This window comes from Tympanuchus pallidicinctus, unplaced genomic scaffold, assembly GCF_026119805.1.
Source record: "Tympanuchus pallidicinctus isolate F22 unplaced genomic scaffold, pur_lepc_1.0 scaffold3, whole genome shotgun sequence".
Taxonomy (NCBI): Eukaryota; Metazoa; Chordata; class Aves; order Galliformes; family Phasianidae; genus Tympanuchus; species Tympanuchus pallidicinctus.
In genome coordinates this window covers 60,735,419-60,752,751 of record NW_026294747.1, presented here as the reverse complement: position 1 = coordinate 60,752,751, position 17,333 = coordinate 60,735,419, and the positions used below count along the sequence as shown (strand labels likewise).

The 17,333-nt window shown below is 41.1% G+C and overlaps 1 protein-coding gene across 1 annotated transcript in view; it reads right to left on the bottom strand.

Annotated features, from left to right (window-relative positions):
- Positions 1-17,333, bottom strand: part of LOC128086427 (vasoactive intestinal polypeptide receptor) — a 105,291-nt gene that overhangs the window by 41,193 nt on the left and 46,765 nt on the right. The window contains exon 3 of the mRNA XM_052695090.1: positions 8,668-8,775. Coding sequence (XP_052551050.1) covers positions 8,668-8,775 — 108 coding nt within the window. The remainder of the gene's footprint in view (positions 1-8,667; positions 8,776-17,333) is intronic.

The following is a 17,333-nucleotide window of genomic DNA, read 5'->3' as shown; positions in this document are numbered from 1 at the left end:
AAAAACAAACCAACCAGCTAACCAATCAATCAACCAACTTCCTGACTTCAGGGAATTTCTCTGATAAGTCTTCTACCACTCTTTGCTGCTCGTATCACTATTTGATGCAAGATTCTAACATAACAAATCTGATAAAACAAATGTTCATAGTTCTCAGATTCTGTGCTAGATATCTGGGAGGTGCAGAAATGCAAGGCTAGAAGATACAGATTTTACCACACTAAAACTTTGGCTCAAATGACAGAGCAAGCATTTCTAATCACTATGTGAAATGAGGATGATCACTTCCTATACTGAAGATGAACATAAATGTTGGATATTAGGAATAATTTCTTCTCTGAAAGAGTGGTCTGTCGCTGGAATGGCTGCCCAGGGAGTGGTGAAGACACCATCCCTGAAGGAGTTCAAGAAAGGCAAAGATGTTGCACTAAGGGACATGGTTTAGTGGGGAAATGTGGACTAGATGATCTTGGAGGTCTTTTCTGACCTTGGTGATTCTATGATTCTAGGATAAAGCTTGGAAAAAGCTTAGCTCTTACTCTGAGATTTACCTAATGAACCAACAGCAAACTAATTGTAAAAATTCTATGCTACAAGCCCAAAATAACAGTGCAGAAACCTGAAAATAAATACACAAACAAACAAATCCTCAAGCAGGCAAATATGATGTAAAGAGATGATCCTTAATCTTGGATTTCACTTGCATCTTCCTGGCCTATAAGCCCTACCATTTCTTTGCATGTTGAATGACAACATACCCTATTTCCTTATTTAGACCTGATGATGGACATTTTCATTTTGTACCTCTTCTCCTCTACACCATGAAATGATCATTCCCCACCTACTTTCTCCACAACATCCTGACCTACACTTTTTGAGCCCATATTTCTCTAGTTTGAAGTGCTTACATCCAGCTGGTTTCCACCCACCCTTTAATCATGCACTGCTCCAATGATGGAATTCTCCTTCAGATCTAAGTCCACCCAGTATCACCAGCTTCACCTTCCATGAAATCTTCTGGCCTTTCTGCTGCTCCCTCTGATGCCCACAAAAGTAGAACAGTGGAACAACTGCAAGGCCTCCTCCTGTCTCCAGGATCCTCAGAGCCCTATACAGGTTGTCTAACCCAAGCTCTGCAGTGAATGTTCATCTTCACTGCCATTCCTCATGAAAAAGAGATGATCTTCTACAGCAAAACACTGAACACAATTCATTAATTGGGACAGACTTTCTTGGACAAGAACACAGGCAAGGAAAACTTTAATTCAATTTCTTGATGTGTAAATGTATTTGGGAGTGACATGAAGAGACATGAATCTGAACAACTTCTCAGATTGAGCGATACCCAGCAGTAAAGGCCTGGCAGAGGAACCACACAACATATTTGTGGCAGCAGGAGTCAGTGAAATTGAGATGGAAACAGAATATTTTCTTCCAACAAAGGCTGTTTGATCTGCATAGGAGTTACACACTGAACAGGTGAACCAAATAAATACAAAGAGGTAACTGTATTCCAAGCAATTTGTTGCACATATCCAACTCTCACAAAGTTTTTCTCTTAATTATTTTTATCTCCCATCTGTTTCAAATACACTCTTCAGTCTCAGAAATACATCTGAAAGCTTGTGACATAGGTGAGATTTTACCTCTTTGGCTTTAATGGCAGAGCACATCTTATTGGCTATTAATGGAAGCCTAAATCTATACAAAGATATCTGATGCCAGCCATTGCTAAGGGATGCTCTCCCCCTTGTTTCTCTTGCCCACAGCTGTAATAGCTTCTAAAAGAGAGGGGAAGGTCTGCCCCATGCAGCAATCTCTCCTGTTTCTCTGTTGTTGTATTCCATAGTCAGAAATCAATCTTTTCAAGCAGGAGCTATTAAAGCAATAGCAGCTCTTATTTACTATTCTTGAGATGCTGCTGAGCTCCCCCAAACATACGTAGTTCCATTTTTATTATTGATCTGCCCTACCATTACTGGGAAACACCTGAGACCTCCAGACAGAGCTACACTTGTTCTTAATTGGATACAGATGTGGCTGGATCTGGAAGAAGCTGAAGTGATAAAGCACAGTTAAGATATTTCCCAAACTTGCTTTATCTGCCCCAGTCCTAACCTTTCAGATCATTCTTTCAGTACGATTTCTGCCAGCACAGCATACAAACAAATTGTGGCATGGTATCAACACATCGTATGACAGTTGCTGCCTTCAGTTTTCTCTTTCTCTCCTTTTGCTCTTATTCACATCATTTGGTCTGTGGTTCTTACTTCCACACTGCTTTGCCCTACATCCTTGATTCTGGGAGATCTCCCATTTTCCTTTTTATTCCTTTCCCTTTCCTGTACATTACATTTCTCACCACAAAGATCTTGATCCTTAATAAGTACAGGTAATTCCTCCCTTCTTAACCCCACATATTCCCCTTTATTAGGCATTTTTTGCAAACCTTGTTTTCTCAAAATGAAAGCAGAGCTGTCAATCTCTAGGACAAATTTTTCATTGGATCTTCATACATTGCAACTATTACTATAGCAGGTAATATTTACAAGAATAAAATGCACAGTTTTGCATAAGTGGTGGCATTAACCCCACGAGGCATCAGCTGACAGCAGGCTTTCAGTGTGAGGACCTCACAACACAATATCACTGGGTGTACACAACCTTCTGAGCACCAGACCTTCAAAGGAGCAGTGCAAATGTGTCATGACACCCCAGCTGCAAACAAACCTCAGAGGGCTGGGGCAAGATCAAGCCATAAATAAGCCATACATCCAGATAGCCACCTGTTTCTTCAGTCAATTACACCAGTGCACGTTGCTGGAGCTTGCTAACACAGAGCGGTGCATTCTTTAATGCAGAGAAAAAGATCACCACTAATCTATGGAAACTGAGCAATCCAGCATTGATTTCTGAGTTGGGACTTCTGCTCTTCTGACAAATGAGCAAAATGGATGTTAAAGAGTGCTTGGAGGCTGCCATGATCAATATAAGGAGCAAGAGTGTTGGCTGTCTTGTCCCCCGCCTCATGACTTCCAAGGTGGACTGTGCAAATATCTGGCCAGTTCCATGTAAATGAGAAGGTTTCCTGGCAATTTTGTCTTTGTGATAGGAAGGCAGGCTGAAACAGGCAGCCCAGGGGTGTGGTAGAGTCACTGTTTCTGGCGGTGCTCAAGAAACATGGAGATGGGGCAGTGTGGGACATGGTTTAGTGTTATGGAGGTGATGGGCTGATGGTTGGACTAGATGATATCAGCTATCTTTCCAACCTTAATGATTCTATGATTCTAAGACACATTTGAACTGAGCATGCTAGGTATCTGAAAAGGCTCAGTGAAACAAACCTGCATAACATATACACTCAATGGCTCGTTTCCCTGTAAACGAAAGCTGTAGTAAATAAGCAGTTTTTCAGATTGACTTTTGGGTTCTTTATAACAGTGGTAATGTCTTCCGCTCATCTATCATCCCTCCATTTTGTTCTGTTTCAAAAGCAAGGTAGAGAAAAGGAGGAAAGAAACTGAGGAAAAGAATGCTGGTTCAAGAGAGGGAAATCAAAACGGTTTTCAACTGAATGAAAATCATTTTTAGAGGCCGGGGAAATGAGCACAATTCTGTATTTTTGTTTGTTTTCACCTACTCATTATAGAGTTACTTTGCATGAGCAAAAGATTGGCGTTCATCTCACTTAGCTTTTGCCATGGAAACATAGGGACTCTAGTCTATACCAGACACTATAAGTTCCCAAGAGGCCATGTCACACCTCCAAAGGTCATGCCTTTTTAAGGCATGTTACAGGACAACCCATGCCCTGCAAATACCTCTCTTTCTCATTGGCTTGAGGGAGAAATTAGAAAGGAGTTTAGCTTGCATGCTTAACCATAAAGTGCCTACTGTTAGGTGGACTCTCAACTCCATACTTATGACAAATCCCTTGGTGTGTATTCATGTCCTACCTACAAATTTCCATTGACTATCCCTGGACATTGCTATGCTCTGCTCCAAGACTCACTCTGAGACAACAGGGATTCAGGTGCTTTGAAGGACTCCTTTCAGGGCAAGCTTGCAGATGACATCAATGAAGCCACCTGCAGTAGTGTGTTTAACCACTTGCTTCAATATCTGCAGGTGGCTCATTCTTATGTTATTTCATGGGGAGCTCTTCTCTTTTCTCTGTGCAGTTGCATAGGATTGCCAGAACCGTCCTCTGATAGTTGGATACTGCACCATTAAGACCTGCACCTTAACAGGAGATGACAGACATCCAATGGATTTGACTTCATTGCCTCTGCCTCTGCTCTAATGAACTGAAATAATGCTACAAGGGATCAGTCAATGTCTTTCAAAGCAGAGGTATGGAGAAAGGGTGCCGTTTCCAAAGCTCTCTGCAAGTGAATGAAAAATACTGCTGCCCATCATACTAAATTTATTAATGGGACATCAGTCAGAGGCCAGGAATGATATGAACCATGTCTTGTTTAATGCATGCAAGAGGTACCTAGGGTCAAACAGCAGTAAAAATAACTTTGGGCACGATATAAAAAAAGAGAATGACAAAAGATAACACAAAAGTTCTTGATTGATATTTGCTGAATTGAAATATGCCACAGAGAGAATGATGTCTTTTAAATTCAGAAGAAAAAATGATCTGACAGAAGATTACGAATGTGTAAATTTAAAATGATAGAGTGAAGGTCTAAAACTAAATGAAGACTTAATCTTCATGATGGATGTTACATCCACTGTAACATAATAAGATCCATAATTCTTCAGACAAGTCTTGGGGCTCCACTTATGCAGAAAAGGGATTTGGGGTCAGATTCTGAATTATAATGCTGTTATAAACTTAAGTTAATCAAAGATTAAAAGATTTTAAACCCAAAGAATTTCATAAAATAGAATCATAGAATTATAGAATCATTACAGTTGGAAAAGACCTCTAAGATCACCTAGTCCAACTGTCCACTTAACACCAATGTTGCCCACTAAACCATGTTCCTTAGTGCCACATCTTCATGTTCCTTGAACACCTCCAGGGATTCCACCACCTGGGCACCCCATTCACTCCTTTAGTGAAGAAGTTATTCCTACCATCCAACCTGCACCTCTTCTGATGCAACTTGAGGCCATTCCTTCTTGTCCTTTTGCTGTTATGTAGGAGCAGAGGCCGACCACCACCTCACCACAATCTCCTTTCAGGCAGCTGTAGAGAATGAAGTCTCCCCTGAGACTCCTCCAGACTGAACAATTCCAGTCGTACAGTTCTTTAAAGATAAGTCAATATTGGCATAAATCTTGCAATGATATTAACCACACAAATCATTCAGATAAATCTGAGAACCTTACTTAATGTCTGTGGATGGGCAGATTTGGCCCACCTATAGCTGACATCCTAAGTGTCAACTCTCAACTACTTCATAGAGCAGTGGAAAAATTAAAGGAAAGAAGAGTGGAAGGAATTTTCGAGCGCTGGAGGAGATGAGGTTCTCACTTTCATTGAGTGGGTCTTGGTTATTCCCATAACATATCATGGCTGAAGCCTAAAAAAAACCATCAGTGCCAGTTTTTTTTACTGCTAACTGCAGCATGGACAGTTTGCTTTTGCAGGGCACAAATCCCTCTTACAAATGTCACCTTCTATGTATTGAAAAGAAGCTAGAATATGCTGGTAAAGAGACAGCAAACAGTGCACTTTAATAGTGAAAGGAGCCAAAAATATTTTCATGCATCTCCTTCACATGGTACTGACGAATGTCATAAAATAATGAAAATCTTCTGGATTTGTGAGTAGCATAAAAATTTAATGTCAAATGACATCAGAACTATGATAGGCATTTTAAGGTTTCTAAATGCCGTCAGATATTTTATCCTTTATTTACCATGAGATATATTAGTCATTTGAAGAGCATATTTTCCACTGAGCAAGAAAATCACATTAACTCGTTGTTTCCCAAACTCACTCTTTTTTCTAGCTCTGAATTCAGAGATCTGTAACTGCTCACAACTTTGGTCTAAGCTTTCATGCTACTGCAAAGGGATCAAAAAGTAAGACATAAACATTTACTAGATGATTGATTTCCTTGGAAGTTATTCAGTGATATTCACTACTACAAAGGAAGAACTGCTCCACAAAATTTAATAACATTATTTTGCAAGAAATTCTGCAGAACAAGATGCAAACTTCCCTTCGCTTTAATTATGCTCATATCTGCTTTCCATCATTTGCATATGATTGTACAAAGTGCATAGCTCAGAGAAAAACAAATCATAGATTCATAGACTCACCAAGGTTGGAAAAGACCTCCAAGATCATCCAGTCCAACTGTCCACCTACCACCAATAGTTCTCACTAAACCATATCCCTCAACACAATTTCTATATGTTACTTGGAACCCCTCCAGGGTTGATGACTCCACCACTTCCCACAATATGAGGGTTCCTCTGTCCCTTGTCCACTATTAAGCTGTTGTTTTTGCTTTCAAAACAGCATCAGTTTCTTTGTGCACAGAGAGAGATGCTTACATATATTGTCTGCAAAGGCAGGATTCATTTGTGCTGCCACTACCACTCCACAGTCATTCAATTGCAAATGGAAAGAGGCTTTTTTAAGACGTTATTCAATTCATCTTAGTGTCTAAAGGTCACCTGAACAGGGCCTACTCCTCACCACTGTAAAACATGCTCAGTTGACTATGGAGGACCCTAAAATCAATATGAACGCTATTCCATGTTAGAAACAAGCTTCTTAAATACCAGTATCTTAGTGTCAGTTAAGCAACCTCACGGATTTCTTGGATCCCCTAAGGGTATCTGAAATGGCACTGGATGCCAGTTTAGGAAACTGAATGGCTTCCCTCAGCATCTATAAAGTAGGTGCCTATCTGTGAGTTTAGAGTCCAAAGAGCTGTTCACGCTTCTAAATACATGTCTGTTGGTGGCAATGACTAAAGTGCTGTTCAGAGGAAGTTCAGGTTGGATGTCAGGAAGAGATCCTGCCCCAGAGGATATTGGGCATGGCACAGCCCCCCAGGGCACTGGGCACAGCCTTGTGCTGTCAGGGCTTGTTGAGCATTGGGATGCTGCTTGCAGACGTACAGTTGGATTTTTGATAGGTCCTATATGGTGTCAGGGGTTGGACTCGATGACCCTTATGGGTCCCTTGCAACTTGGGACATTCTATGATTCTGTGATATGAATGGAATCCTATCTCATATAGAAACCTGCATTAGAAACAGCAGATATAAAGAACGCAGAATCTCCTTTCTCCAGTGAAGCAAGTCTCCATGTTTCACCTTACAAAATGAGGAGAAACAAGTATATTTTCATGATAGTGTTCATCTGGTCTCTTTAAGCAGCTGATTTATAATGAGTTTAATCATGTCTCAGCCATCGCTGACCAAACCAGTTAACTCTCCAGTGACTGGAAGATTTGGATGCCATACACACATGTATCTATATACGTATGCATGTATACGTGCATCATGCTTTCCTCATTGATCTGCTCTGGTGGAATGAAGTATGAGATAAACTTCTCAGGGAGGTCACAGCACTAGGATAAAAATCCAGGACTTTTGGTTTTCCCCACTGACTCTGCCCAGGATTTTGGTGTGGCTTTGGGCAAGTCACGTAATCTACGTGCCCTGGTTCAGTGTCATGTCCTGCTCTGTTAAACAGAGAAATTATTGTATCCTTACTCCTATTCATAGCCCATCACGTGTGTTTGCATTGTAACCCTGTGGAAGATTGGTGCATACTGTCCAGTGCCAAAATTCTTCTTTCTCTGTGGAGGATTGCAGAACTACTATAATAGAAATGGTAAATAATGACTACGAAGAGACAGAGAGTCCTGTTGCTGCACTGCCCCTGAGATCTGAGTTTTAAATTAAAGCTTCCCAGAATATGCTAACTTGTGCGTTAAGCTGATTTCTCCATTAACCTCTCCTGCTCATTGTTTGTCAGGTTAATTTCTTGGCTACTGATCAAGTTAGTCATTTCAGTGGAAAAAAACTTGATTACATAGTTTCAGCTTGCTTATTTTATGTCAGAGACCTAATTAATGACAACGCTAAGCTGTCCATTTTGAACAACAAACATACTATTACAGAAGTTGATTAAGCTTTTGCTGCACAATCTCTCAATTAGTGGATTTCACAGGAGCTGCTTTTGCACCCCTATGACACAGTGCACTGTGCTGGAAGAAGATGGGGAGGATGATCTAATGGTTTGGGTATCCATATACGGCTTGGAAACCTTTTTACTTCATGTAAATCCTTAGACCTACTGAGTCTGTTCTTCCCAGGAAGTTACCTCTTCTCCCAGATAAACAGCGATAGGTCAAGAGGGAATGGCTTTAAGTTGCACCAGGGGAAGTTCAGGTTGGATATAAGGAAGAATTTATTCTCTGAAAGAGTGGTAATGCTTTGGCACAGTCTGCTCAGGGAGGTGGTGGGGTCACCCTGGAGGTGTTGCAGAACGATGGAGATGTGGCTCTGGGGGATGTGCTTGGTGGCCATGGAAGGGCTGGGCCAAGGTTGGACTTGGCGACCTCAGAGGTCTTTTCGAAGCTTAACGATCTATGATTCTTAATGTGATTATACCCTTGATACAATGTGAAATCCTAGAGGCAATGAAGCCATAAAAACATTTCACCCAGACGAGCTTTCTTACCAAGAAAAGTGGTGAGGAACCTGAAGTACTTTGGGCATGGCTTCACCACAACCGCTCCCACCTGCGCTTCAGGCCAGCACGTGATGTTGTCCCACTGCCTTCTGCAACCTGGGGGAAGAGAAAAGCTGATGGTAGAACAAGCATGAATGAGTGACTCCCTGGTATCTGCTGTAAGGAGCATAGGAGAGCAACTCTGCACTGAGTCTCAGCAGAAGCATCTTTTAGTAGGGAGAGGAAGATGACATGAAGCCCCATCTGAGCTAGGAATGCAGGCGTAGCAAACAGAGCTAACTTTAGGGAAGAGCCTGATAATTTTATTGCAATTCAACATGATTTTTTGAATAGAATGAATACTTTCTGGGTAAAAATACAGCCAGGCATGCTCTTTCTGCACAGCTGCAATACACTGTTCTCATTTTGTCCTTTCATTTCTGCTTTCTCAAAATACATTAATGATATCACACATGTACCACAGGATTGAGTAATGCAGTATTAGTGCTGAAGACAACACACGTTTGCAGATAGGAATTAACAATGTCAGATGAGTTTCTGCCTCAATGTATTAAGAATTTTAAAGTTCATATCAGAATCTTGAAAACCTTATTTTTAATTTTTTTTTCCCCTCAATTTTCCACAGACAGACACTTTGATTACTGGTTGATAGATGGGTTGTCAACATACCTCCCTAAAAGTCACTTCTTTCTAGCACCTCTACTCCATGGTTGTCACATCCCATTACGTCGCAACGCTCCCCCAAATGTGACTGCAGTATTGCTGTTAAGGTCAACAGCCTAACAAGAGAAACTGGAATATGAAGAAGAAAGCCTGAAGAAAGTACTTTCCACATGCAAGTAAAGGGAACTATGAAAACCACTGCCAAGCTACACTTCTTAGTAATTATAGCCTGATCTGCAATTCCTCCTTTAAGTCATCTTTTAGCCCTTCTGCTGAGAAAAAGGCTGGTGTCATCATCAAGTCTGCTCAGAGCGAGGCAGCTTGCTGTCTCAGATCAATAAAGGGAGCACATAAAAATGCTTTGAAGCTGAAAAAAGAACTCTCAGCTCTCTTTCAAAGTTATTTCACAAGCTTTTCCTTCATTCTTTCATGAGCAAACCGAACTTTTCAGACAGAGTCCTAGGGTGAGTTTATCAGAGCCTAAAACACAGAATAACCAACGGTATCTTCTACATGCACGCTCTTCTGCAGCAGTCATTAAAATTCAATTTTCTGATTTGTAGTATCAGTTGCAATGCTCAGTTTTTCCATCATCATAGTTATCTGCTACCAAACAGCCAGCAGCTCCAATAACATTAAGACAGTAAGTATTCTGCCCTTGGAAAATAAATGATTTCTTGACAGGACCGTTCATGGTCTACAATCTTCACCTCCATCACCATCAATAAATTAACATGCACCCATTACCCCAGGACAGGTTATAATGCAAAATAATAATGAAATGCAAGGTGTTAGCATCAGACAGCTTTCTAAATGTTCTGAATTACGCGCTTTCAGAATTTTTCTGACCCCTGTCTTTTTTCTGTGATAGCATTCATCACTGCCACTTGTAACGCATGAAGAAATCTCACACGTGTTTTCATAACAGAAGCTCCCTGTGATTAAAATAAGGTGAAGACACACAGAATGGACCTTTAATAATTACTGCCTCTGAAATGATCTCCCTTACCCACCTATTAGCCCTATTAGCTCTTTTAGCATAATGTTTCTTACTGCATGATGCTATTAGCGTGGCTGCCTGGAAGGTCCAGGTTTCAAAGGTGGAGTTCATATCCCTATTTTCATGTCTGTAGTAGTTAGTTGTGCAAAGATGTCACCGTAGGATGGTTATCTGAAGAGCCAACAAATCATTCTTTGGAAGTGTCCTCTCCAATGAAGAGGGCTTGAATGAACAAACTGAGTTTAAATATCTCATTTTGAGGCACCTGAAGATCGGTGAGATACAATTCACTCATCATAGGTCTAAGGCAGAACAAAGCCTAAGTGATTTGAATAATTTATGATGATTTTATTTGAAATGCACACCAGAAAGAATAGACATTCACCTTTTAAATGAATTGTAACAATCTAAAGATCTGAGAATTGCAAGCTGCTTAGCACTGAGAAACACAAGCAATTACTGCATGCCCTGCAGTCAGTCCCTTACAGCATCAGGGAAAAGTCTGTGCCTGTCCAGGACACCAAAGCCTTAATGAAATAGCGTTAGAGAAAGTTGTCTTCTTTCTCTAAAACTTAGAGATCAGTATCTAAATGGGGGCTGTAAGAAGGAAGGGGACACTCTTAACCATGGTCTGCTATGATAGGACAAGGGAAAACAATTTCAAAGTAAAAAGGGGGAGATTAAGACTGGATATAGGGAAGAAGTTTTTTTTTACAATAAGAGTAAGCACTGACACAGGTTGTCCAGAGAGGTGATGGATGCTCGTCCCTGGACACAGTCAAGATCAGGGAATTGGGCTCTGAGCACCTGATTGAGCTGTGGGTGTCTCTGTTCATTGCAATGAACCTGATGGGCATTAAGGGTCCCTTCCATCTCAGACTGATTCTATGATTCAGTCATATCACTGACAGATCAGTATCTCAGAAAACTACTTCTGGATAGAATCAGCTGTAGTAGGACTTGGAGAAGGGAAATCCCTGTCTTCCCTGTGGCATCGCTTGGCTTTAATAGATGGAAGGAAGATGATAGTATGTTTTGCAGGACCAAATCATGTTTGGTGACATGTTTGGCTAAATGCTTCTCCATTAATTAATTATAAATATTGTTCTCTCAGTTGCATTGGATATCTACAGGAAGGATGAAAACTTATTTATCAGTCCTCTTCCATGGTAGCAATGACCCACGGATGCACCCTGTGGATGAGACCCATCCACTGTTAGGAGCTGTACAACATCATGATGAGCTATAGGGGCATCATGAGGAGCTATAGGGCAACAAGGACCTGTAGGGCCACCATGCTCAGTGCTCAGCAAACCCAGGGTCCTCAGCTGCTTCACACTATTTTGAGCACAGTCCTATCACCCAGGACAGAGATTTTGTCACAATTCATCATTAAAGCAGCAGTTTGGTTTGTATCTACGTGGGAGACCTCTGCAGAAGCCTTTACATTAGCAGGACAAGAGGCATATATTTGTGCCTTAGCACTTACTGCTGCCTTGGCAAACTGCACGCTTCTCCTGAGCTATGACTGAGTCCAAACTGGAAGTCTTTGAAGCACAATATTTTTCCAGAAGAAAAAAAGACAAAGAGATTTGGTTTCAGCCCAGATACTTCAAAATCATACTCCAACTTCAATGCAAGATGGCACTCTTCTTCCAAGGTCGCAGTCACCTGTATCCATGGGAGGGAAAAGGCATCAGTGCTTTAAAATCTCATGAAGTGCTCTCTGGAGCCAAAGATCTTTTTCTGGAGTGCTCCTTTACAACCCTAATGAAGCTGCCTTTTAAGCCTCCTTCAGATAAGCACCTCTAACTGCTCACCCTCCTCTATAAGCCATGCAATTAGCGTAATTGCTAGCAGCCAACTCTCTCCACCTTGAAGCAGGCTCCTAAAGCATTGCTGAAGGAGTACGGTCAAGGAACAAGCTGGAGGCTGTCAGCAATGTGCTGGAACTTGGATTTTCACATCCAACACTTTTGACTTCCCTCTTTGCAAGCCAAGTGTCTTGACTGTACCAGCCACAGCCCTCTGAGCTTTGGGGGGTAATAGAAGCTGATGTTGAGGTGGTGTCCACCATACAGTTCTTCTTGCTCTTGGCAGGCCAGGCCTGACTGCCACAACTATGGCCAGAGATGCTGACAGAGTCCATGCTGCAGCAGTGTAGGACAACCCAGCACAGCTACAGGTGGTGATAATCTTTCCCACTGTCACTCATAAATGTGGATCAAAGCTCAGGCCCTCATTTCCTCTGCCTTTAAAAGGTTAATAATCACAAAACATGGCAATTCATATCAGGCACAGATATATGGCAGTTTGCAGATCTGGCAGATTAGAGCTCAAAGAACATTTATTTGAGCTATATCTATGCTTACAGAAATTATACCTTCAAAGCTTATCTAGGAAGCAGTAGAGTATAACTTCCCCTTGTGAATAAAGATGAACCTCCAGAGCTCTGTCTTAGCTTTGAGATATGACTGGGTTTGGCTGAGGAATGAAATTAATGGCAGTAGGCTGCTTTCAGGGCATGGCCTTAACTCAGGTGAACTCACAAGTCAGAGAAAAAGCCCACAGCACATCTGGCATTCAGCACATCTGTCATTCACACTGAACATCTCCTAACAAATGCAATCACTTGTGGCCTCTTCTGCCCAAAAGTCCTCCGGAGTTTTGCTCTCCAACTCCACATTCAGATGTGAAGATACCCGTTTGTTGCCTGATAAACCTCGGGGAGCTCTTTTTCCTCTCACTACCTACATACGGATAACAGCAAGCCAAAGGCTAGGCTAAGCCAAGGTATCACCCAGTCCCATCACAGTGGTAACCTGGTGTGCTTTGAATAGAAACTCTTTTCACTCCACTTTGGTACCACCAGGAACTTTCCATCTTCCCAGAAGTTAGGGCTGTAAGTTAGCTGTCAGGTGACATTTACTCTCCCACTGACAGCCTGAGCAAGAAGTTACACCTACACTTTCTCTCCTGGTTTGTCCAGTTTGGTCTCAATATAACCAATCACCTTTGCACTGACTTTCTTGTCCCAGATGGGCATTAACTTTCTGCATGACTAAAGAAAACAAATCCCAAATGGTGGTCCCTGCAATAATCTGCTAAATACATGTCACTTCTCGATGGGAAACATGAATTCAGTCATGCAAGAGAACTGGAAAGCCCATCACAAGCTTCGAACTACTGCTACTATTGCCCCAGCCTCCAAAGAGCCCAGTCTTACTGAATCAGGGATGACTTTCAGTTTAAATTTTAGAAGTGGTACATAACAATAATACGAATCTAGAAAGATTCTTTTTCTTCCGTAGATCTTTTAAATTAATCGCAATTTGATTTTGCTTTTAAGCCTATGGAAATTTTTCACGTTCACAACCTCCTGGGCTAAGGAATTGCACAGCAGAAGAGTCTGCTAAAAGAACATCCTTTTCTGAATTTGCTTTGAATGTGCTCATTGCTGGTTTCATAAGGAATTGCTTAGTTCTTTTATGAATACAGAAATACTTATAACCTAGTCACAATCTCCCTTTCCCTCGAGAGGAAAACCATAAAATCCTCTTTTATATTCCTCCTCAAGCATCTCTTTTTCAAGCTGAAGTGTCCTAGCCTATTTAATTACTTCTTGCATGGAAGCAGTTTCCTATCATGTCTCCCTTGCACCTTTTTTGTTTAGAACCACAGAATCACCAAGTTTGGAGAGGACCTCCAAGGCCATCCAGTCCAATCATCCACCCACCACCAATATTTCCGCACTAAACGACATCCCTTAGTACAACATCTAAATGTTCCTTCAACACCTCCAGAGACAGTGACACAACAGGACAGCCCATTCCAGTGCCTGACCACTCTTTTGGAGAAGAATATTGCCTTAATTGGTCTTGTAGTGAGGAACCCAACACTGCACGTGGTACTCAAGGTGCAACCTCACTAGAGGCTTCTAAGTTTCACTGTGATCCCTCTCGCATCTCCCTGCAAAATTCAACCTCTTGCATCTTACATAAATATTATTAGGGCATCCTTTGGGCATCTCTCCTCCTCCACCTCCACCTCATTGCGTTTTTATTTTTATCAACACTAACAGTCTGTTCTGGAGTTAACCTGTCCCTTTGGAGTTTCCCTCCCAGCTTTCTGTGGCTTTGCATTCAATTTGGATATTTTTTGCCTGCTGCCCACTGCCACTCCAGAGATATGGGCAGGATGTGACAGAGAAACCACAAAGCTGAAGGAAAACCACAGCCCTGACAGAACGTGAAAAACCCCAGCACTGTAGCATTTCTCACTACTGCTTTGCTTTCTGTAGTACACTCGTGCTCCTTCAACCTTAACTCAGTGAGGGATCTGCAATCCCAGTTAGGCAGAAGATTGATTTGGTCAACTGCAGAAGACAAAAAGGATCCTCGTACTAAGGATTAAGTGAAAAATTTTATCTTGAATTATAATTCCATACGTGTGGAAAGATAGAGAGATCAATTTGATTTTTCCAAACTTGGTGTAGAAGCTGGAGTCAGTGAGAACACTGTAACATGCTGTAAGAACTGATCTGCACTTCCGCAGTGGTTTTCAATAGAAACTGTCCAGGAACTCAACAGGAAATGTTAAAAAGTGTCTTTCCTCCTAAACGTTTGCAGAAATTTGACTCAAAGACACGTGAAGGAAACCTCACCTTAAGCCCCCAGACTGAGTCATTCTTAGCAGCATGACAGAAATAACTACAGAGCATTTCTGAAGGATTATTTTTAAGCATGAAAATCTCGAGTTTTTCCATCAACAACATCCACTAAGAAACAAGAAAAAAAATATCAAATCTTTCAGCCCTTCTTTAACCAACAAACTAAACAAACACTTGACTCCATCTCTCCACATCATTCTTTTCTTTAATGTTTGTAAGCTGAGCCCTTCTTTCTAATAGGAAAACGAGTGTACTGAAACAAAAGATGCCAAGACACAAAACAAGGATTTATAAAGCCTACAATGTAACTTTACTCCTCTTCAGCTTCTAAGAGATAGTTCTTTAGTGCTTGGACATAAAGGATGCTTAAAAGATTATTCCAGCATTCCCTTATTCCTTGTCCAAATCTGTCTGTGCTCACAGAAATTAAACCTGGGAGCTGGAATAGATGAACTTTTAGGGTCCCTTTCTAACTCTGTGATAATTCTATGACTTGGTCACTCAAGTGATGACCAAATGACCAGCTCAGCTTGACTTCCTCACTGAAGAGAAGCAAGCACAATTAAGCATGAGTGGAAGCAGAATTTTAAATATCATATTCTGTTATTTTATAGATTTATTCTCTTCCTCCAAGACCAAAGAATGTGCTTTGCAATGGAGGAAATTTTCAGCCAAGCCTTGCTCTTGAAGTAAATACTGTTAAATATGGCACATGCAGCTACATACTGCTAAATATGACACCCCACAGAAAAAGGAAGCTGAAAGGGGAACTTTCCTCAACAAATCCTAAGCCATAGATTCCCTGATCTACTATTTGAAAGATACTGCATTCAGCACGCAAAGCTGGAGAGCAAAACCTTCATTATTTGGTTCCTTCCTATTGAATGGGCAGGACTTTATGCTGGAAGTCTGCTTCTTGCCCACAACACTGATGGTTGGAAGGCAAGAACAAAGTTTGTGAGTAATGTAAAAGGTTTTCCTAATAGAAGCCCTACTTACACCCAGTGTGGCACCTCAGACCTCAGCTTCTCCTTTTCTCCACAATTTCACTGTGCTATGTTAAATATTCTGGCTACCAAGTAGTAAAGACATCTAGGTTACAGAAAGTCCAGTGCAAGGTAAAATCCCCAGTATCTGCAACACGTTTTGGATCTTAGCAATATACAGTAACAGAAGCTCCACATAACTGATGCCATATGCAACATTTTCCCAATGTACTTGTTGCTCATGAGATGGATGGATACCATCATGAAAATGCTTTGGCACAATCAGAAAGAAAATAATAAAAAACATTAGGAAGGAGAGATTTCTTAACCAGAAACCTGATGCGATGTGAAGTAGACAATTACAAAGTGCTGTCAAAAAAAAATATTAAAAGCTCTCCATAAATAGATCTCATATAAGCAATTACCCAGAGCTTTGAAAACATTTTGGATTTGCTTTCCATCCATTTTTGGTCTACGGCGATGGCATTTAGTTCTGTAACCTTTGCAAAACTAATGCTGTGTGCATTTCTATTTTATAGCGTACAAAAATAAAAATAACCAACAAGTCTGATGGCATTTCCAAATGTGACACATTCTCCAAAATAAAATGCCTTTGCCAGTACAAGACTTATGTCCAATAAATGGCTGTTAATCCCCAAAAGCTACAGGACAGCTGTTCCCGAGTCAAATAAACACTGTTGTTTGAAAACTTGGAGCCAGGACATGTCAGCAACAGGCAAAACAAAAGCAAAGTCTCCACCCTTCAGCATATGAAGGGAGAAAACAGATGTGGTATCTGTTTTCTGTATCTTATCTCATGGCTGGGTCTGTAGAAAGATGAAGTTGAGGCAAAAAACAGCTCTTACCTCTACAAGGTAGGGTGATTAGATTTGTAGGGAGAACCCCTTCAGGGGGAGAACATATTCGTTCCTGAACATTGTCCAGGAACAGTGAGGACCACTGTACCACCCAGATGCTTGGACCATTAATACTGCTGGTCATAGCAAGACTGAAATCAAGAAACCCTCTATATTGCCTGGACCAGAGTTAGAGAGTATAGTAACTCAGAAGACAAGGGAAGATCAGGAAAGAACAGAGAAAGATGTCTTGTAGGTCCTTCCGTCATTAAAGAGATCGTTAAGAACCAATTCGAGTGATTATTCAGTATTCAAAGGGAGGCTATAAGAAAGGAGACAGACTCTTTAGCAGAGTCTGTTGTGATAACACCTGAAGGAATGGTTTCAGACTAAAAGAGAAGAGATTTAGACTGGATAGAAATGTTTTTTACATTTACAATAAGGGTAGTGAAGCACTGGCACAGGTTGTCCACAGTGGA